Source organism: Tupaia chinensis, unplaced genomic scaffold, assembly GCF_000334495.1.
Source record: "Tupaia chinensis unplaced genomic scaffold, TupChi_1.0 Scaffold000140_1, whole genome shotgun sequence".
Taxonomy (NCBI): domain Eukaryota; kingdom Metazoa; phylum Chordata; class Mammalia; order Scandentia; family Tupaiidae; genus Tupaia; species Tupaia belangeri.
Window position 1 is genome coordinate 8272926 of NW_006159610.1, and position 23632 is coordinate 8296557.

The 23632-nt window shown below is 37.4% G+C and overlaps 1 protein-coding gene and 1 pseudogene across 5 annotated transcripts in view; one reads left to right on the forward strand and one right to left on the reverse strand.

The window, feature by feature from the left end:
• BRAF (B-Raf proto-oncogene, serine/threonine kinase) overlaps positions 1–23632 on the reverse strand; it is a 183336-nt gene that overhangs the window by 105018 nt on the left and 54686 nt on the right. For all 5 annotated transcript variants that reach the window (XR_003548826.1, XM_027770525.1, XM_027770523.1 and 2 more), the window contains 2 exons: positions 14155–14256; positions 6884–7147 (listed from right to left, as the gene is read on the reverse strand). Coding sequence is in view for 4 of the 5 variants with exons in the window: in XM_027770525.1 (XP_027626326.1) it covers positions 6884–7147; positions 14155–14238 (348 nt within the window). In the remaining variant the exon portion in view is untranslated. Of the gene's footprint in view, positions 1–6883; positions 7148–14154; positions 14257–23632 lie in introns of those variants that run through there.
• Positions 16205–16578, forward strand: LOC102487214 (microtubule-associated proteins 1A/1B light chain 3B pseudogene; annotated as a pseudogene).

Here is a 23632-nt window from a genome sequence, read left to right on the forward strand (position 1 = left end):
ATATATACATATACATATGTATGAAAGTAGAAATGGAATATTATTGATGATAACATGCATGATTAAGCCACTATGCAGCCTATTCTAGATGGGAAACTACATTTGGTATGTTGTGATGATGCTCAGGGAATGAATGTTAAGTAATTTTTTAAAAAAAGTTGCAGGAGAAACAGTAAAACTGTTTGTATTGAAATTTAAAAAAAAATGCATATTTGATGACTGCAGTAAGCTATATAGCCCCAGCTGAGTACTACTTTTTAATATGTTCATTGTACTCACTGAGGTTTATGCCTAAAATCAGACTTGGGTTCATGTATAGGTATATATCAGCTGTGCTAGCTATTTGATATATTTAGACTAATTAAGTTCATTAGCAAATCAATTAATGGGGGAGGGAGGCATAGAAAGCAACCATGGATACCAGAGACAATGTGGGAGGAGGGTGGGACATGGCAGAGGGTGAGGGATAGGGAATCAAGGATGGCAAAACAAAAAACAAACTATACAAGACATAAGAATTGGAAAATTATTTGCTGATAACATGTATGCTGATGTGCTTGATTGAGCCAATACACAGTGTATTTTGGATGGAAAATTCATCTGTATGCTGTAATGATGTATAGTGAATTAATGTAAAAAATAAATAAATTTAAAGAGAAAAAAAAGAAGGAAGGTTAGGACAAGTCACCTTTTAGGGTAATTTGGCGAATCTAATAAGTTTTTGGTTAAACTTTTATTGTTGTATGATCTAGGTACAAAGAATACATAGCAATGCAGGTATTTCAGGACTAATATACTTTAAATTTATTATATGTAGTATCTTTTAACATTCAACGGTAGCCAGGGTCTTATGGGATATCTTTGACCTTGCTTCCTAACACAAAGCTCCTATTCCTTTGGAATTTCATAGGTAATAAGATTTTAGAACATCTTTTGTTCTAACGAGGCAAGTCTTGCTGGATTGCTAAATGGGAGTTGGTCAACAGAAAGATCAAGCCATGATTAGCAGATTGGAACTTTCGACCTCATCCAGCATACTCTGAGAAGGGGAAAGGAACTAAAGATTGGGTTAATAATTGATCATTCTTATGAGATGAAGAATCTACAAGAAAATCCCTGAAACATGCAGTTCAGAAGATGTTCCAGGGTGCTTAACATGTGGAGGTGCTGAAGTGTGGTACTCAGAAAGGGCATGGAAGCTCTCTGTACCCTTTCCCACATACTTTGTCCTACTCATTTTTTCTACCTGGCTCTTCATCTCTGTAAATCTTTTATCTTTATAACATCATGTTTCCCTGAGTTCTGTGAGATGTTCTAGCAAATGATAAAAACTGAGAGGAGGGTGTGGGAATCCTTGATTTAAGGCCAGTTGGTCATTAAGTACAGGTAATAACTTACAATCAGCCTGTGATGTGTGGGGCAGAGCCCTCAACCTGTAAGAATCTGCACTAGATCCAAATAAACAATGTTGAAATTGAGTTAAATTACAGGACATCCAATGATAGCCACAGAGAAATGGGAAAAACACCCCCACACATATGGAAAGCAGTTTGTTTTTTTTCTACAAAGACTAAAGGGGATATGGGTGAGGAAATCTGGTAAACTCCAGATAGAAGTAGAATATTATTTCATTCGTGGGTGGATATGCCTTTACTCTTCTCCTCAACCCCATCACTAGATTTCTCTGCAGCTCAGAGACATCTGATGTTCAGTTCTACTCATCTTTCTCATTTCAGGACACATGCAGAACTCTTCAGGCAGAAATTTCATCTTACTTAAAAATTAATTTTCAGGGGATCAGCAGTTAGCATAATAGCTATGTCGCTGAATTCCCACGTAGTTGACTGCAGTTCAAGTCCTGGACCCGGTGGCTTAAACTCATGCCGAGTGTGTGTGCGTGCGTGCCCAAGATCCCGAGAGGAGAAAGGAGGAGAAGGGATTGCGGCGTGGCCATCCCCCCGGGAGGTGATTTCTTGCTTTCTGTCTCTCTGAGTCTGTCTTTCTGGCGAGCGCTATAGCAAAAACCTCTCTAAAATAAAAATTTATTTCAGAGCTTTATCATGGAATAATTGCTATAAACCCAATTGTTCCATTTATACAGAAGAGTAACTGGCTGAGTCTCCTTGTTGCACAACTACAAGAGGCAACATTCACATGCCTATGGAGCTACATAATGTAGGGCTAAACTGGGACCACAGCAGCCTATCACAGATATCAAAATATTTGGCCAGAACATTTTTTTCTTTTTTGAATTCACAAAGTAAATTTTTTTACATTCTGGGCCTGGGTCTCTTTGAGAAGGACTAAAAAATAACAACTATAACATATTCATACTTAAACTACCGGCATGATTCTTAAAGAAACCTAAATTTGTTCTTTCAGAGAAAGATACTCATTCTGATGACTACCCAAGTAGCAAATCCTCTGTAACTACTTACTAATTAAGCTTTATGCTTCATCAGGATTTTGCTGAGAAGGTGGTTGGTTCCCTTCAGGGAATGATCTAGCTCCTAGTATTTTGTCTGATTTTCTATTTTTGATTATTTAATTTATCCAACCATACATTTTCTATCTTTCAGGAATTTCTAAAAATTGCTAGTTCTTTGATAATACCCTAGCCTGTTATATTAATTTTTGCTTTTTAAATACCTGCATTACTGGGACCAGCAGTTGGAGTAATGGCTATGTCACTGGACTCTCTTGTAATCAGCCACAGTTTGAGTTCCGGACCTGGTGGCTTAAATTCATGCCGGGTATGTGTGCGTGCGTGCCCAAGATCCTCAGAGGAGAATGGAGGAGAAGGGATTGTGGCGTGGCCATCCCTCCTGGGGGGTGATTTCTCGCTTTCTGCCACTCTGTCTCTCACTTTCTGAAGAGCACATGTGTCCTATAGCAAAAACTTCTCCAAAAAATTATAAATAAATAAATAAATATCTGCATTATTATTTCAATGGAATTTTTGGAGGGAAAAAAAAGCTATAAAAGCAAGTGCTTTGTGTCCTATCTTAGACTACAAATCTAAAACTGCTTTTTAAAAACAAACCTAATTTTGGTACTTGATTTCATTTACTGCTAGTAGGTTCTACTGCCTTTTGTTATTAATTGTTGACAAATTCAGATATATATTTTATTTGAGAAGCTACTGTTAGCTACCACAAACAATTTTACTAGAATGTGAAATCCCTGGCTGAGACAATATATGTATAACGGACAGGATCAATTCATTTATTTAATCTAAACACAGCCAGGATAACTAAAAAAGCATAGTCAAATGCCTAGTAGTTCTTTATATTACCATTTTATATCTTTGAAGAGTCTCAATTGTCTTTATTGCTTTGCAAAGGAGACATTATAAGCTTTAGTGGTATTTGTAACTTTAAGGATTTACTCTGCTTCCTTCAAAAATAAGAAGATAGTTTACCTTAATCACTTAGAACAGGCTGAGAAGTTTGAAAGGCTATTTGTAACAACCCCAGTTTTATGTAGTTTGTATGCAGAAACTCACACAATTACTGCACTAAGTTTAGTAGAGCCTGGAAGGAGGAAAAAGAGAAGGAAAGACTCTGGGAATTAAGAACACATTTTCTCCTTTTCTGTTCTTGAAGACATATAGTAAAGACTTAATTTAAAGAGAAAACTGTGGTGCAGCCATAAGATGTGGCAGTATTCTGTGAGGCAATTCACACATGATAGTTTCCAGTTTAAATCACAAGACCTCTCTGAGTATGCTAGACACACATGTACCCATGACCCAGGGCTGGCTGAGGACTGGGGATGGACTCCAACATGAAGACCCTGTTGGGAGTGCTATCCCTCCTCCACCCCCTCCCCACTCTGTCCCTCTCACTCACAGAATGAATAGGTAAACCTTTTTCCCCTCTTTTTCTTTTTAAAAAATTTTTTTTAAATGTTGCCAGAGAGCTTGTAGGCTTGCCAAAGAAAGAATGAGGAAGCACAACCCCCAAACCCCATGAGGCATGGTCACAACCCCTTCATTTTTCTCTCATTTCAAGAATTTGGACACGTATGCACGTGTGTGGTATGTTTACCAAGCCATCAGGTTGGGACTTGAACTGTATGGTTGGCCATGTGGAATCCAGCTGCCTCACCCACCATGCCACTTGTTATTAGCCTGTGAAGTAAACTTTTTCAAAAAAGTAAAATGAATTAAAAATAGAATGTAAGGTCTATTGGAGTTGAGAGTTTACTATCAACTCTCTTATAACACAAGCTACTTTAACAATAGAATTTCTATTCACAGATAATTAACATACATTTTTCACCTTATGACTCCCCTTTTAAGGCAGCATCCCTGGAAAGATATTGTTTAATAACTCTTTTTTTTTTTTTTGAGAGGTTTTTGCTATAGGGTGCGTGCACTCACCAGAAATACAGAGAGAGATAGAGAGACAGAAAGCGAGAAATCACCCCCTTCTCCTCCATTATCCTCTTGGGATCTTGGGCATGCACGCAAACACGCCCATCGTGAATTTAAGCCACCAGGTCCGGGACTCAAAATGTGGTCGACTACATGGGAGTCCAGTGACATAGCCATTAAGCTAACTGCTGGTCCCAATAATTATTTATCTTAATGTGGGGAAAAATAATTCTAATTTGAGTTTACCTAACAGAAGAAAAAAAAAAGGAGGAAGAACTGAATTTGTTTTATGAATTGGTTAGTAATTCTGTAGAATGAATCATCCAGGGACTACTATATTGCAACCAACATCTTGTCTGTTTAGAGAGAAGTATTAATGAATGCATTTGCTAATAATAAATAATTCTTTAGAAAGTCATATTTTCTAAATAGAATCAAAATCTACAGGCTGACAGCTGGCAATTCCATTAATTTTCAGACTGTTCTCTAACATAGCCTTTATCTATCTATCTATCTATCTATTGATAGATAGATAGATTTTTTTTTTTGGGGGGGGGAGGTTTTTGCTACAGGGCACGTGTGCTCGCCAGACAGACAGAGAGAGACAGAGAGACAAAAAGCGAGAAATCACCCCCCGGGGGGATGGCCCCGCCCCCATCCTCCATTCTCCTCTCGCGATCATGGGCACGCACGCACACATGCCTGGCGTGAGTTTAAGCCACCAGGTCCGGGACTCGAACTGCCGTCAACTACGTGGGAGTCCAGCAAAACAGCCATTACGCTAACTGCTGGTCCCGATAGATATTTTTTTTAAGAGAGATTTTGCTATAGGGGCACATGCACTTGTCAGAGAGATATAGAAATTGAGAAATCACCCCCCAGGACATGGCCACACCACAATCCCTTCTCCTCTCAGGATTTTGGGCACGCACACACATGCACCCGGACTATATGGGAGTTCAGTGATGTCACCATTACACCACCTGCTGGTCCTTCTAACATAGGAATTCTTAACATCTGTGAGTTTAATGCTTTTAAAATAACTTTTTTGTTTAATTAAAAAGGAATTTTGGACTACTGAATAAACAGTAGCTGCATCTGTAATTTCTGTTGTCTAAGGAAAAAATTAAAACAAACCAAACCAAAACTACTTGGACTTCAATTGTATGTGGAAATCAAAAAAAGTTTAAAGACGATATCAAGATCCTCTTGCCTCAGCCTCACAAGCATCTGGAACTACTGGCATGTATCACTACTCCTGGCTTTTAGGGTAGGCTGAGAATCGAATCCAGGCCTCTTATGTGGTCTTAGCTTCCCAAGTAGCACTGTCAACCAGCCTGGACTATGATGTTAGACTGAAATGTATTTTTCTTTGTATTAATGTCAAAAGCAACTATATTTATTTAAAAAGTAATGACATATGTATGTATGTACTTGATTAAGTTTAAGATTTATTAAGGGGGCTGGCAGATGGCATGGTGGTTAAGGGTTCTGGCTGCCCACATGAGCAACAGTGGTTCAAGTCCCAGACCTGGTGGCTCACTTTCTCACTTTTCCTCTCTCTCTCTCTTTTTCTCACTCACTCACTCACTCTGTTCCTCTCTGGTCAAATCAATTAATCAATCTATTAATTAATTAAAGTTATAAATTAAGTTCAATAAAGTAATTCTTTGAAAAAAAGGTTTATTAAGATTATAGATCATCCATAATCAATCATTCTGCAGATTTCTCTGCTTTAACTCTCACTGAAAGGTACACTGTTCCAATGGTGATACTAATAATCAAAAATTGAAATTTAGATAAACAAGTGGAAAAATACCAAGGACATTAAAAATTCAACATTTGATGATAACTCAGAATATTCTCAAGGGTGAAGAACAAATCTTACCTGACAAATATTAGACAACAAACAAGCTCAAGTCAAAATTCTGACTGATTCTTAAAACAGTAAGTACTTAGACTTGATTGTGGTTCCAGTTTGATAGATGGGTTTAAATGTTAAATCTGATACTAGGAACAATAAAATTTGCTCTAATTTAGAAACACACAATCGGGACCAGCAGTTAACGTAATGGCTATGTCGCTGGACTTCCATGTAGCCGACTGCGGTTCGAGTCCTGGACCCGGTGGCTTAAACTCACCCTGGGCACGTGTGCGTGCGTGCCCAAGATCCCAAGAGGAGAATGGAGGAGAAGGGATTGCGGTGTGGCCATCCCCCCTGGGGGGTGATTTCTCGCTTTCTGTCTCTCTCTGTCTGTCTGGTGAGCACACGTGCCCTGTAGCAAAAACCTCTCCAAAAAAAAAAAAAAAAAAAGAAGAAGAAGAAGAAAGAAAAAAGAAACACACAATCAATTTGGCTCCAGATAATTATGTCTTGTCCGTTCTTGTTTGAAATGAATGCTTCCATATGCAGGACCTCTGAGTATAAGATAATATGTTAATTTTCAACAACTGGTTAAAACGACAGAGAAACAGCAAAATGTGGATATAAAAATATAAACTCACCACTGTCCTCTGTTTGTTGGGCAGGAAGACTCTAACAATAGGTTTTTGTGGTGACTTGGGGTTACTCCGTGACGCATCTGTGGGATTTTGAAAAACTGAAAGAGATGAAGGTAGCACTGAAAGGCTAGAAGAGGAAGAAGATGTAACGGTGTCTGTTGATGCAGAGCTAGAAACAGAAAAATCAGTTCCATTCCCCAGGGATTCCAATAACTGTTGTTCTCTTTGTTGGAGGGCATCTAGCTTGCTGGTGTATTCTTCATAGGCCTATAAAATAAAGTAGACTTACATTGAGTCTATTCATTGTCCTAACATTAACAAAAGGAAATATAAAATTTCAGTCTTTGATTATGATATATTCATAATTTAGCTAGCAGGGTTTTAAATGATATGTTACAAAATAAGTGTTGGAAATACTGTAAATAAATATTTCTACCTTTTAATTGATAAACTGTTACAAGACACTACTACATTACGCTAAGAAACCTGATCTATGTATAAGTGATACCTAGATGGTCCCCAAAGAAGCACGGTATTTCTAATTTTCTTGTAAATCATAATTTATCTTCCAAATCACATGTCTAACATAAAAGAAAACCCTTTACTAAATTAAGGATAGGTGCCAATTTATTAAAATTTTTTTTTATAAAACTTGTATATTTCATGCTACACATAAACCTAAAAAAAACAAGGGGAGAAAAAATTGGAAAGAAGATAAGGAGTTATGAGAGATTTGCCCAAAAACAAGACTCAAGTATACAATGCCAGATCTCACTGTTAGCACCAAAACTACCACAATAAGGCTTAGGACTTAGAAGCCTTAACCTTAACTGCTACTTTCTTTCTGAAACAGCTACAATTACTCTCAATGTAGTTCTTTTGTAATGTTTTTCCCCATCAAATATTGCTTAGAGAATAATAAGAATTGTATTTGAAAATCGGGCTTACACTCTGCAGTCAAAAAATTCTGGGGTCATTCTCCATCAGGGCATCTTCCTAGAAGCTGCATTTGACTAAGGCTATGAAGTCGAATGATCATATTAGAGTATGAATTCCTAAAAGAATAGAATGATACTGAAAGTAAAGAGATGGAATAAATTGGAATATATACGTCCATAGTTCTTTTCGGCAGGGGTGATTCCATTAATCACACCATGTCTACTATTTCTTTCTACCATCTCAAATAGAGGCTACAGTACAAACATTTACAGAAGGCTACAAAAGAGAATCAAAGATTTTAATGGCATTTTCCATCTCTTAAGGAGCTCACTATAGGTCTGTGGAGAAACAGATAGATATACTGGGTTGTTGGGAAAGTCATGATGCTTTTTTGCAAAGAAAAACATAGAAAAATATGTGACGACTTTCCCAACAGCTCAATGTTTTCACTTATGTAAGTGCTATATGTGAAAAATAAAGAACATTCTTGATACAAGGTGAGAATGAGGAAGAATGGGGGCCATGAATGGTTGGCTTTTGGATGGATGGAGGAAGTGGGACAGAGAGAATCCTGTGTACAGGAGAAATTCTGTAACAAAGTAAGGAGGAAGGAAATATAAGACAGGAAGAACTACAAACTTGTATAGTTGAACACTATACAATATCTGGGAGATAGTAAGGGATCAATATATACTTGTGACGTTTAAATGAAGAACAGGTACATAGGAAAACAAATAATAAGGCTGGGAAGGTGGGTAAGTAACCAGATTACAGAGTGTACACATGTCAGGTTATGAAGCCTGAACTTCATTCTATTGATATAAACAAAGGAGAAGTATTAAAGGTAAAAGAGAATGTAAGAGAAATTTCATTCCAGTAAAGGTCACAGAACCCTGGTAGATAGATCTTACTACATAACTTTGAAGGGAAAAAAAAAAAGAAAGAAAGAAAGACAAAAAACAGTAAAATTAGCTAGTAAGGTAAGGAGCCTAGACTACATCAAAATGCCCTCTCCTTCTTTACAACCTGTTAGTTGCCCTACCCCAACCCTAAATTGTTTAATAGCAGATCAGTTCCAGAGACAGGATACTTCTGGATAAGTATCCAATTATTAGGACTTCAGTCATTCAATAAATAGACACTAAACATACATGTTTCTGGTACTGTTTAGGGCTCAGACTACAAAAACAAGTAAGACCAATATAACTCTTACCCTTTGAAGATTATATACATGCAGTCTGGGAAACAAAGCTCCTCTTTGTATATTCTTTTCTTATTTTTAAAAGTTTATTTATTTATTTCTTCCAAAAGAGAGAAAGAGAAAGAAGAGACCGTCACTCCCAACAGGGTCTTTTATGCCAACATCTACCACCAGCCAGCCTGCACACACATGGCCAGTGTGTTCAGGGAAAACTCAGGATGGGCAGTAGGGACCTCTGCATGTAGGTCCAGTGAGTTACTGCTGCACCACCATCTGGACCCCTCTTCATCTATCCCTTAATGTTAGTGGGGCAAGTACATTTACCATACAAAAGGAGCCTTAGAAAAAATAACAAATGGGAATAATGAATTTACTGAATGTTATTTCTTTATCAAAATATTAAGTGTTTAGCCAGCCACAGTGGTGAAGTGGTAAACACAACAGTTTGTGATGCTGACCAAGGTCACATGTAAAGATCTCAGGTTCACACCCTGAGGACTGACTCCCTCGTATGAGTCCTGGATTCAGCAATTTAAAAAACAAACTGGACATGCATGTGTGCACACTTGTGCTCAAAGTTCTAAAAGGATGGAGAAAAAGAAAAGGGATTGCACTGTGACCACACCTCATTGGGAGGTGCTTTCTCCCTCTCTTTTTCTGTCTCTCTAATGAGCATACATACCCTATGTGAAATGTTTTAAAAATTAAAATTTATGCTTTAAAAGAAACTATCAAGAGAATAAACAAAACATACCATAGAATGGGAGAAAATCTTTGCAAACCGTATCTGAAAAAGATCTATTATCCTGAACACATACATTAAAAAAAAAAAAAAAAAAAAAAAAAAAACTCTTCTAACTCCATAATAAAAAGACAAATAAATCCAGTTTTGAAAATGGGCAATGAATATGAAGATATTTCTTCAATGAAGATATACAATGGCTAGTAAGTACGTGAAAAGATGCCTAAGATCATTAGTGATTAGGGTATTGCAAATTGCAAACTAAAACCAAAATGAAATACCAATTCACAGCTACTCTATTGGTTATGATTAAAAGTAAAATGAGCCAGTGGATGGCACAGACGTTAAGGCACTTGATCCCACATGGTCGGCTATGTGATTTGAGTCTTAGATCAGGTGGCTTCAAAATCATCCTGGGCATGTGTGTGTATGCCCAAAGTCCCAAGACAAGACTGGAGAAGGGACCGCAGCATGGTCATCCTCCCTGGAGGGTGATTTCTCACTTTCCCTTTCTCTCTGTGCCTCTCTCTGGTGAGCATATGTGCCCTATAGTAAAACTTAAAAAAAGGGGGGGGGGGAGAAGGGCAAAATAAAAATGAAAATGAAAAATAACAAATATTGTTGGTGAAAATGTGGAGAAGTTGGGACTGTCTTACATTGCTGGTAGGATGTATAACAGTACAGTGACTTTGGAAAACTGTCTGGTAATTCCTCAAATGTAAAACAGTTATCAAAGAGCCCAGTCAATCCCATTCCTAGGTAATATAAGCAAGAAAACTAAAAACTTATGTCCACACAAAACTAGTATACAGTTCACATTAGCATTATTCACAACAGCCAGAAGATATAAAAAGACCAAGTGTCTGGAATTCAGTCAATGAATTGCTGAACAAATAAACAGAATGTGATATATTCATGTGACAGAATATTATTCAGACATGAAAAGAAATGAAGGACTAATATATGCTATAACATGGATAATGCTAAGTAAAATCAGCCAGTAACAAAAGGCCACAAAACACATGATTCCATTCATGTGAAATGTCTCAATAGGTAAATCCATAGAGACAAAAAAAAAAAAAACACATCAGTGAGTGGCCAAGGGCTAAAAGGAATGAATTCTAACAGAACAGATTTCTCTTCTTGGGTAATGAAGATGTTCTAGAATTAGATAGTAGTAATGGCTGCACAATTTCATAAATAGGTTAAAAACCACTTAAATATACACTTAAAGTGAATTTTATAGTATATGATTTCTCAAAATTGGAAGAAAAAAATCCAAGTTTCTACTTAGTAATATGAGAAAAAGTGGTAAAATAATTTATCATTTAGTTCATTACATTTATTTTTAATGAACTTAATCTAATAAGATGCAATTAAATCTTTTAAACTGTCCACAAATAATATATAACAGAATACTCTGTGCTACACAGGAAGCACCTTACTTTCAATATTATTTTCATTATGCTATTTGAGAAAGTTATTCTGCATTATCCTGGGCTCTAAAGATCAAAAAGTCTGTCAAAGCATAAAAATATAGTGATTAACATCACAGTTTCTGATTTTAAAATGTCTGACAAACTGTGGCCACACCATTTATTAGTTGTGTAACACTGGTCTTATTATTAAATCCCTCTATGCCTGAGTTTCTTTGTTTATAAACTGGAAATGAGAATATTAAGTATAACTAAAAGGGTGGGTTTGGACTGAGGATTAAAAGGGCTCCTGTATGCTTAGAACAGTGCCTGGTATATAGCAAGTACTCACTAAATGTTAAGAGCTATTATTGTCTTCAATGGTTGTGCAGGGGTCACTACCATATAGCTATAAGCTAAGATTCAGTGTCATACTAGATCCATACGGTGATTCCAGAAACATTATCTCTTCACTTTTGGGTTCCAATATATCAGGTACAGAAAAAACAAGATACTACTAGAAAAGTATTTAGCATTTTATCTTTTTTTTTTTTTAGTGAAATTTTATTTCTCTCATGAGAGAGGAAGAGGAGGACAGAAATCCTTGACAGGGTCTCGTCTCACTACAATCCCTCCCACCTGACCACTTTCCAATCAGCCAGGATCCCAGAGTGTGCCTCACATGTTCAGGTCGACCTGGGCCTTTGTGAGTCTGGTATCGTACAGTGGCAACCTATGGCCTATGCCATCATGGCTAAGCCCAACATTCCATTGTATATGCAGAAGGCATTCAAATAACTTGCTGGATATATAAATTGAAAAATATGGGGAAAAAGGAACAAATTTTCAGGGCAAACTTTGTTCTTTCTTTGGAAGATGGTAGAAAAAAGGGAACCAAAACTGAAAAGAGAAATTTGAAATTCTCTAGAGTACTATAGCTCATTTCACTGTAGTTATCAAGAGAATCAACATAATTTTAATTCTTTTCTGACAGTAAGAGCAAATGTACAATTTAAAAGCTAGTTTTTAAATAAATTAGTACTTTGTTTAGAGGTGTTTGCCTTAGGGCATATGTGCACTCTGGAGAGAGAGAGAGAGACAAAGACAGTGAGAAGGAAAGTGAGAAATCACCCTCCAAGGGGATGGTCACACCTCAAACTCTTCTCCTCCATGCTCTTCCTGTAATCTTGGGCACACGCACACACCTGGCATTAGATTCAAGCCCCCAGGTTTGGGACTTGAACAGCAGTTGGCCACGTGGGAGTCCAGCGATGTAACCTTGACGCCATCTGCTGGCCCCAATAAATTAGTATGTATAAAAAGGAAAAATCAAGAGAATTTCTGATAGCAATAAAACTAATTATTCTGTTTTACTACAGGAAGAGGATCAGTAAAAAGAGGTAGTAAAAAGATTAAGCTTATAGCTTCTGAGTTTCAAGGGGTTTCTGTTGGGACCAGTAGATGACGTAGCAGTTACGTTGCTGGACTGCTGCATGGTCACAGTTTGAGTCCCTCACCCTATGGCTTGAAACTCACACTGGGCGTGTGTGCATGCCCAAGATTCCAGGAGGAGAATGAAGAAGAAAGAATTGTGGCATGGCCATTTCCCCTGGGAGGTGATTTCTCACTTCCCCTCTCCTTGTCTCTGTCTCTCTCTCTCTCCAGAGAGTGCACGTGCCCTATGGCAAAAAAGAAAAAAGTTTCTATTGAAATGCTACAGAATGAAACAAATGTAGTATAATTTCTACTTACCAGTGATCTGAATTAAAACTGTGAACACTAGAAACATTTTTAGTCTCCTTACTTCAAGAAATGAAAGCACAGTCACTGGTATAGGAGTGATAAGTGACCTCTTTCTGGTCAACGAGGTGGTATAAAGGGAAGACTAACAGGATTTCTGAGAAAGACTTTCTTCCTAGTAAGAGCCTGATACACAAGAAAATGTCAATTTTCTACTTTCTGCTTTGAGGAGTTAGCAAGAGTAGTTCCTTGAATCTACTGTGGCACTTGACAGAAAAGCTTTAAGGACTGGCACTACTAAATGCAAAACTAAGCAAAGTTAGACTATTTAAGGACTCTAAATTTTATCTATAAAGGAGCAAGATCCGATTTGGGGGAAACTCATTCTAGAAAATACATTTTACAAAACCGCCCCATTTTCCATTATAGCTAATCACAATAGTTTGTTGACCTTCAAAACAGTATACATTTTTTTCTCTAATTCATTTTTTAAAAACTTTTTAATTGGCAGAGAGTTCATCTCTTTGGAGACAGAGGGAGAGGGAGATGAGGGATGTAGCAAGAGGGAAAAAGCAGCCTTCAATGGAGGGGGCAGGAATGTGGTCAAAGTGTAATCCATTCTCTTCTATTTCTCCATCCTGCTGGGATTTTGGGCACGCAGACACATGCACCTGGTGTGTTTTTCAAGCCACTGGGACAGGATTCTATGTGCATTAGGCTTCGTGGGAACTGGCTCCCTTGACCACTAGGCTCTTTTTTTCTTTTCTTTTCTTAATTTGAGAAAGTATATGTACACTGGGGGGAGGGGCAGTTGGTATAGGGAAAAAAAAAAAAAGTCATTCCCCATGGGGAATAGTCATGCTTTGGTCCTGGTCCCTTCTCTTCCATTTCTCCTTCTTTTAGGGATTTTTAGGTACACAAGTATATGCACGCGCTGTGTTTTTCAGCCGCCAGGTTTGTGATGCAAACCACACAATAGGCCATTCAGAGAAATATTCTGAAGCTCACATAGGAGTCTTCCCTTAGTTTTGACATTTTTCAAATTACAAAAGTATATATGTTTACTATAACAAGTGAAACAAAACAAGATTAAGTATAATAAAAGCAAAGTTCATTACTTCATATCTATTCCTTTTCCAGTCCCTAAAATAATCAAGATACCAGTGAAAATTCATGCTTCTTATAAGTTTACTTTTTCTTTTCAAATTTAATAGAGACATGATATTCAAAAGCTTACCTCCAGATATATTGATGGTGGATTATGCTCCCCACCAAATTTGTCCAATAGGGCCTCTATATGTTCCTGTGTCAACTTTATCATTTGTTTGATATTCCACACCTAAAAAATATTTTAAAAGAATTTAAATAAAAGTTACTTAGGATATGAAATAGAAATATTTTAATGTAGAATACTATATTATTGTAACTGCTGGTGCTCCTGAAAGTTCAGAGCTTAGAGATCATTCAGTATAGTGCTTTTTATCTTTTATTATTAAACATCTTTCAATTCTTTTCCTACACCAGTAATACAGTGTAGTCTCAGCTATAAAAGATCTAACGAACACACAAGTATTTGAAAGAAACCACAAATTTCTCTTTTCATCTTCCCCATATTCCTAGGTCCACCATCAAAAAGGTTAGTGCTCTTAATGGTTTAGTGAACATCCTTGTCTCCTTTTCTACCTATGTAAAAACACAAATATATACATGTATAAAATACAGAAATACAGAAAAACCCTACAAATAATATACATAAAAATATTTTTAACACTTGATTTTTTACTGAACGATAATGCCACTGAATTCTTTCTACATCAATAGAGGCTAAATAACCATTATTCAAAAATGCTAGGAAGAAGTGTTTCAGATTTTAGGTGTGTGTTTTTCTGTGTGTGTTTGTGTGTTTTTTAATTTTGGAATACCTGCACTTAGATATTGAGAAATTTTTATTTTAAAAATTATTTCTTCCATGAGTAACAAGAGAGAGACATTAAATATTCTCCTCTTAAAAAAATCACCTTTCTTCCCATTATAAAAGAAAGATGAAGTCCTCACCCACTTAAAATACTACTAAGATGCACTGTTCTGAGATGCATAAACCACAAAGTACTTAACAAATAGACAATCAAAAGAAGAGGGAAGTCCTTTGAGAGAAAAGGAAAAGAAACAAAATTAAGAACAGGGCCTTATTTTAGCAATGAAATAAATTAATCACTGGCTCACCATAGGGTGAATATGCTTGCCAGAGAGATAGAGAGATAGAAAGAGAGAAATCACCCCCCAGGGGGGATGGCCACGCTGCAATCCCCTCTCCTCCATTCTCCTCTTGGGATCTTGGGCATGCACAAACACTCACCTGGCCTGAGTTTAAGCCACCACTTCCGAGACGTGAACTGCGGTTGACTACACAGGAGTCCAAGCGACATAGCCATTATGCCAACTGCTGATACCTGGCTCACTTTTCTTTAAAATTTACTTTTCCTGACCAGAGACATTATGAGTCAAAATCAGTTCCTTTCATCCATTCCCTTCTCTTACCCTTCCTTTTTTAAGGAAGACTCAACAAATTTGGTTTAGATGCAAGTCACAATTACAAGAATTCCTCAGTCTTTGCCTCCCAAATATCTGTACCTGGTCTAAACCTGGGGTTGGGTTGGGGGGATAGAAGTAATTAATCTCAAAGGATTTCTGTCTAGATATGATGGCCAGAAAGTAAATTACTCATATTAAATTCTGGCCATCACAAGAGACACAGGTCACACATACACCTATCCAGAAGAGGATACATATTCCCTAAAGACTGTGCTAGCTCACTCAGTGCAAATTCAGATTCCTGCATTCAGTATTCATTTTCTCCGAAAGAAACTAACTCAGCTAATGTCGAGGAAGCCCACCACCCTAGTTTCCAATATCAGTTATTTTTAACTTTCACTAACTTCTAGACAGCTGAACTAAGTAAAACCAAGAGCATAAAAACTGACATACAACTGAAAGGGCAACTGAATCAAGGCATCAAGACAGTATAGGCTGAGCTAAGGTGGTACAATCAAGAGGTTCCCCACTGAATGCTAGGTAGCTGAGAGCACATGGGAAGTCCAGACTTAGTTTCTGTCCCAACCTAAACAGGTCAGGCACGATGGCACAAACCTGTAGTCCTAGCTAACTGGGAAGCGGGACCAGGAGGATTATAATGTGGCAAGACCCTGTCAAAAATGCCTATCTCGAGTCAAAGCTGCTGCCATCCCCAGAGCCGTTGAGACCCTCTGCCCTGCCTAGCTCCCAGTGCCATGCAGTTGGAGAAGACCTTCAAGCAGCGTCACACCTTCGAACAGAGAATAGATGTCTGATTTCTCCGAGAGCAACATCCCACCAAAATACCAATGATAATAGAGCGGTACAAGGGTGAGAAGCAGCTTCCCATCTTGCATAAGACCAAGTTCCTGGTACCTGACCATGTCAACATGAGTGAGCTCATCAAGATAATTAGAAGGCACTACAACTCAATGCTAATCAAACCTTCTTCCTATTGGTGATTGGACACAGTATGGTGAGCGTGTCCACGCCCATCTCTGAAGTATATGAAAGTGAAAAGGATGAAGATGGATTCCAGTATATGATCTACGCCTCCCAAGAGACGTTTGGAATGAAACCGTCAGTATAAGACTAGAAAAATGCAGCTGCTCTAAATTTCCAAAACCCTTACCAAGGGAAAAAAGGGATATTACCAACTGAGATTGATCAAGTTCATCTAGACACAGATCATCAAAACAGTAGTGTTCCCACCTAGGAGTTTTAGGAAATTGCTTTTGTATTTCAAGCAGAAAAACTGAGCTCCAAATGAGCAAATTCAGCTTTGGAAAACTCTATTATTTAACCTAGACCACCTTGTTTTAAAACTTTAGAGGTTTAAAAATAAAATACTTTGCATTCTAAAACAAAAAAAAAGCCTATCTCAGGCTGATGGTAGCATGACACCCTGTGAGGCTGACCCAAAGTCTTGGTTCCAGTTCACATCTTGTGACCTTCCTGAGTATGCGAAAAACATGTATGTCTACCCTGGGCTGGTTGAAGGTGGACCATGGTATCAAGACTCTATTGGGGGGACCAGCAGTTAGTGTAATGGGATGTCGCTGGACTCCCATGTAGGCAACCGCGGTTCGTGTCCCGGATCCAGTGGCTTAAAACTCAGGCCGGGCGCGTGTGCGTGAGTGCCCAAGATCCTGAGAGGAGAACAGAGGAGAAGGGATTGCGGTGTGCCATCCCCCCTGGGGGTGATTTCTTGCTTTCTGTCTCTCTGTCTCTCTCGCGAGTGCACGCACCCTATAGCAAAAAAATAAATAAATTAAATTAAATTAAAAATAAAAAAGACTCTATTGGGTACCTGTTTCTCTGACTCTCGGTCTTATTTACATATAATTGATGCATATCTTTGTGGGATACAGTACAGTTTTTAAAGACATCTTGATTGGGTGTTGGCTTAAGAAATGTGACTGATTTGGGAACCAGCAGTTAGTGTAATGGCTATGTTGCTGGACTCCCACGTAGTCGACCGCGGTTCGTGTCCCGGACCCGGTGGCTTAAAACTCACACCGGGCGCGTGTGCTTGCGTGCCCAAGATCCCGAGAGGAGAATGGAGGAGAAGGGATTGCGGCATGACCATCCCCCCTGGGGGTGATTTCTCGCTTTCTATCTCTATGTCTCTCTCTGTCTGTCTGGCGAGCACACGCGCCCTATAGCGAAAATCTCTCCAAAAAAAAAAAGAAATGTGACTGATTTGAGTTTCTATCCAGACCACTAAAATTTTCTTAATATCAGCAATAAGGTTATTTCACTTGTTATCATCATTCACATGTTCACTGCAGTAGCCCTTTTAATTTCCTTTAAGACGTTTTCCTTTGCATTTACAACTTGATTAACTGGTTCAAAAGGTCTAGCTTTCAGCCAGTGTTGGCTGAAACTATGCCTTCTTCACTAAGCTTAATGATTCCTAGCTTTGGGTTTAACATGAGAGATCTACAACTCCTTCTTTCACTAGAACATTTAGAGGCTTTTGTAAGATTATTATTAATGGGACTAATCACAATATTGCTGTGTCTCAGGGAACAGGAAGACAAGAAGGGAAAAGGAGAGAGATGGAGGAATGGTCAATCAGTGGAGCATTCAGAACATACACAATTTTAACTATTTACCAATTAAAATCACTGTTTTGTTTGTTAGTTTGCTTGCTTATTCATTCATTCAGGAGAGGTTTTTGCCACAGGGCGTGTGCACTCGCCAGAAATACAGGGAGAGACAGAAAGCAAGAAATCACCCCTCCGGGGGGATGGCCATGCTGCAATCCCTTCTCCTCCATTTTCCTCTTGGGATCTTGGGCACATACACACACGTCCGGTGTGAGTTTAAGTCACCGGATCTGGGACTCGAACTGTGGCTGACTACCTGGGAGTCCAATGATAAAGCCATTACGCCAACTGCTGGTCCCAACGTCACTGTTTTAAATGGATGTGGTTCATAGCACTCCAAAACAATTACAATAGTAACATCAAAGATCACAGATCACAGACAACCAGACAAGAAATAATAACGAAAAACCTTGAAATACTGAGAATTACCAAAATGTGACAGAGACACAAAGTAAGCACATGCTGTTGTAAAATTAGTGCCAAATGACTTGCTCAATTTAGGGTTATCACAAAACTTCAATCTGTAAGACATTTAAAATCTGTGATGTGCAATAAAGAGACGCACAATAAAATGATATCTATATGGTAGTAATATTTCCATAATCCACTTAAGAAAGTAAATAATTGAGTCTAAAGCAGATGGTAAAAACTTAAGTACATGCTTATTGGAAATGCCTGGGATCACAAGAGTTTCAAATTTTGGATTCTTTAGATTTTGGAATATCTACACATATATAAGAAGATATCCTAGGAAGGGACCCAAGACTAAATGTTATGTTTCATATACACATTATATACATACCCTGAAGTAATTTTATACATTATAGTATTGTAGCATTTTTACTGTAACTGTCCCATGAAATCAAGCATGCAATTTCACTTGTAGTGTCAAATAAGTACTTCAAAAGTTTTGAATTTTTGAGCATTTTGGATTTCCTATTTTCGGGTTAATGATACCCAACCTGTACCTATATGGGAATCTATAGAGCGATCACTGAAATGATATAAAGAGATTAAAATTTTTTAAAGCCCCAATTAGTAAATTAAAATGGAATAAAAAATGTTCAAATAGGGGCCAGATGGTGGTGCAGTAGTAAAACATAACATTCTGTGAGGCAGTTCCACATAGGAAGGTTGCTGGTTCCAGGCTGGTGAACCTCCCCAAGGATGTCAGGCACACACATACCCAAGATCTGGGCCTGGCTAAAAGCTGGGAGTGGGTCATGGTGTCAAGACCCTGTTAAGAATGTTACCTCTCTCCCTCTCTTTTCCCCATTTAAGAAAGAAATAAATAATACTTTTTGGTTATTGTTTAGAGAGAGATTTTTGATATAAGGCATGTGTGTTCACCAGAGAGACAGAGAGACAGAAAGTGAGAAATCTCCCCCTGGGGAAAAGGACTGGCTGCAATCCTTCCTCCTCCATTCTCTTCTAGGGATTTTGGGCATGCACGTACTCATGCCTGGTGTGAGTTTCAAGCCACCAGGTCCAGGATTCGAATCAATGGTCCAGCGACATAACCATTACGCCATCTGCTGGTCCCTTTTTAAATTAAAAAAATTTTTTATCAAATATCCTTTATTTCATAGACAATAATATGATACAATAATATGATACATATTATATAAGAAGTACACGATAGTTCTGCAGTACAGTTTCAAAGTATATACAAACGAAAATAGAGGTTAAACATTTGTACTTGACAGCATTTTTAAACTTTCAATAAAACTGCATATAAAACTTACAATTTAAATATTAGCCAATCTAAAACTTTACTTCCCATATCATAAAAATGATACTTGGAGAGGTGAAATTCTTTTTACTAAACAAACTATATAAATATTTAAAATAATCATTAAAAACTGAGCATTAGAATTGATAAAGATTAGCTATAAAAATATATTGGCAGTCACTTTTCTTTCTTCTTTTTTTTATTCTTTTTGGGAGAGATTCTTGCTATAGGGGGTGTGTGCTTGCCAGAAAGACAGAGAGAGACAGAAAACGAAAAATCACCCCCCAGGGGGGGATGGCCACGCCACAATTCCTTCTCCTCCATTCTCCTCTCAGGATCTTGGGCACGCACGCACATGCACTCTGCGTGAGTTTAAGTTGCTGGGTCCAGGCTTCGAACCCCGGTCTACTATCTGGGAGTCCAGCGACATAGCCATTATGCTAACTACTGGTCGCACCAGTCACTTTTCTTATAAAGGTACCATTCACTACATTACAAAATAGTCTCTAACATAAGGTTGCCTTAATAACTGTACTATTTTTAAATCTGATAAATCTTACATTTAAATTGATTATAAAATCCCCTTGGAAAAACTTTTAATATGCATCTTCAAAAGGTTTTCAAAAAATACTTTAAAGGCCTATGAACATTCCATTCTATTAAAGCAGAACAGAGTAAGTGATAGATATTTAATTGCACACAGAATATAGACTCAAAACAGTTTATTATGCATTTGCAAAAAATCATTAGCAGAGTAAACAACAAAAACTATTTAAAAGTATCAAACTCTTTTAATTCTCATAAAAAATAAATTTCTTTTAATAGAGATGTTTGCTATTGGACATGTGCACTTGCTGGAGAGACGGAGAGACAGAAAGCAAGAAATCACCACCTGGGAGGGATGGCCATGCTGCAATCCCTTCTCCATTCTCCTCTCACGATTCTGGGCACACATGCACGCACATGTACACAGAGTGAGTTTCAAGCCACGAGGTCCAGGACTTGAACTGTGGTTGACCATGTGGCAGTATAGTACCACCAACCACTATGCCACCTTCTGGCCTCCATACTCTTTAAAAATGTTCAAATGATTCAAAAGGCAGCAGTAAAAAATAAGTGGTAAGAAAGAAAACAAACTAACACAAGACAAATTACCAAACTGAATCTAAACACTTAAATAGTCTATAGACATAAATTTAAAGACAAAGATCATCAGAGGAGTAGAAAAATGACCCATCTAGCTATGTATCTATAATATATATGTGTGTGTGTGTATATATGTGTGTACATATATACATATGTATACACACACACATATATATACATATTCTGTAAGCACTTTTTAAAAATGTAATGACACAGGTAGTTTGGAAGTAAAAGTATAAGGAAATATAACTCATGTAAAGATATTAATCAAAAGAGAACTGCAGGGTGGCAGGTGGCGTAGTGGTTAAAGGCACTGGATTCCCACATGGACAATGGCGGTTTAAGTACCAGACAGGGCAGCTTGCTTTTTCACTTTCCCTTTCTCTCTCTGTCAAATTAAAAAAAATAACAACAACAACAAATGGAATTAAATAAATAAATAAATCTTAGAGAGAGAACTGCATTGCCTCTGTTAATGTCAGACCAAAATTTTTTTTTAAAAAAAGGAGGGAGAAAGTGACATTAAACAATAATAAAAGGGCTAATTCACCATGAAAACATATCTATTTTCATTTGTGCATGCACTTATTAGAGCTTCAAAAAGAACATGAAGCCAAAACTCAGAATATGAAAGCAGACACAGATGAATTCACAATTGTATTTCATGACTTTAACATGCCTTTCTCAGTAATAGTACGAAGAGACAGAAAATTAGACTATACAAAAGAAGTGAATAGCATCATCAACATCATGGATCTAAGTGAGATTTATGTAACACTCAGCAACAGCAGAATACACATAATCTTGTCAAATGCACACAGAACAGTCACCAAAAAGACCACATTCTGAGTCACAAAACAAACCTTCACAAATTTAAAAGAACATACTATATGATGTCTGACCAGAATAAAATTAAATCCAAAACAGAAAGTTAACATGAAAATCTCCAAAAATGTGGATATTAAACAACTAATTCTAAGTAATCCCAGGAAAAGAGGAAGTATCAAAATCATATACCAACATCTCTCATAAACTTAGATGCAAAAATCTTTCATAAAATATTAGCATATTGGATCCAGGAAATATAAAAAGTATAATAGACCATAGTAATAGGATTAATTCCGGGATCGCAAGGCTAGTTCAATCTGCAATGGAATAAAAATGAGCTCAATGAAAATACAACATACTAAATTTGCAGGATGCAAATAATGTTTAAAATTAATTTTATATCATTAAATTTATACCACTATATTTGGGGAAAATAGTTTAAAATTTATCTTAAACTTGGACAAGAGAAAAAAAATAAGCAGGACAAAAATAACGAAAATCAATGAAACTGTAAACAAGAAAAATAGAAAAAAATTAATGAAAACAAAGGCTAAGTTCTTTGAAAATATCAACAAACCTATAAACCTCTAGTGAGACCCCAAAAAAAGAAAAGACAGAAATTACCAGTATTAGTATTGAGAGAATGCTGACATACCGGACCTTCCCCATACAGAAGTCTGGTAAGAATACAATGAAAAACACAATGCACATACTCTTAAAAACTCAGGAGATGGGAACCAGCAGTTAACGTAATGGCTATGTCGCTGGACTCCCACATAGTCGACCGCGGTTCGCATCTCAGACCTGGTGGCTTAAAACTCACGCCGGGCGCGTGTGTGTGCGTGCCCAAGATCCCGAGAGGAGAATGGAGGAGAAGGGATTGCAGCGTGACCATTCCCCCTGGGGGGTGATTTCTCGCTTTCTGTCTCTATGTCTCTCTCTGTCTGTCTGGCGAGCGCACGTACCCTATAGCAAAAACCTCTCAAAAAAAAAAAAAAAAAAAAAAACCTCAGGAGAAACTAACAAATTCCTCAAAAATTGAAAAAAAAAAAAAAAAAAACCTCTCAGAAGGTGAAACAAATAATCTGAATAACTACTAAGGAAATCAATCTTATAGTTCTCTAGATCCAAATTGTTTCCATGGCAAATACCACCAAACATTTGAAGAAATAAGACCAATTCTACACAATGTCTTCCATAAAACAGGCTCAGGTTAGATGGTGCAGTCATGGTATGCTGCACTACTGTGTTGGAAGCTGTATGCTGAGCATGGGTTTGGAACACTGGGTAGTTCTGAGACATGACAAGTGCTCAGGATCCTGAGGAGCTAGAGGGCTAGTGAAGGGAGATCATGACATAAGACCCTGTCAAAAGTGCTTTTAGTTTGTCTCTCGCATATGTGTATGCACTATCGTTTAAACAAAAAAGGAAAAGAAAAGGAGGAAACACTTTCCAACTCACCTGATGGTCAGTTATCCTTACACTAATAATAAAAATTCTACAAAAAAAAAAAGCACAAAAACTAAAAATACTACACACTAATATCCCTTCATGACAAGAGAAATTTAAAAATACTTTCAGATAAATAAAAATGAAAATACAACATGCTGAAATTAATGGGATAAAGCAAAAACAGTACTCAGGAAGAAATTTACAACTGTCAATGCCCATCCCTACCTCACATCATATACAAATAATAACTCAAAATGAATAAATGACCTATATATAAGAGCTAAAACAATAAAATTCTTCAAGAGAACATTGGAGTAAATATTTTTTTTTCTTTTTGAGGGGTTTTTGCTATAGGGTGCATGCGCTTGCTAGAA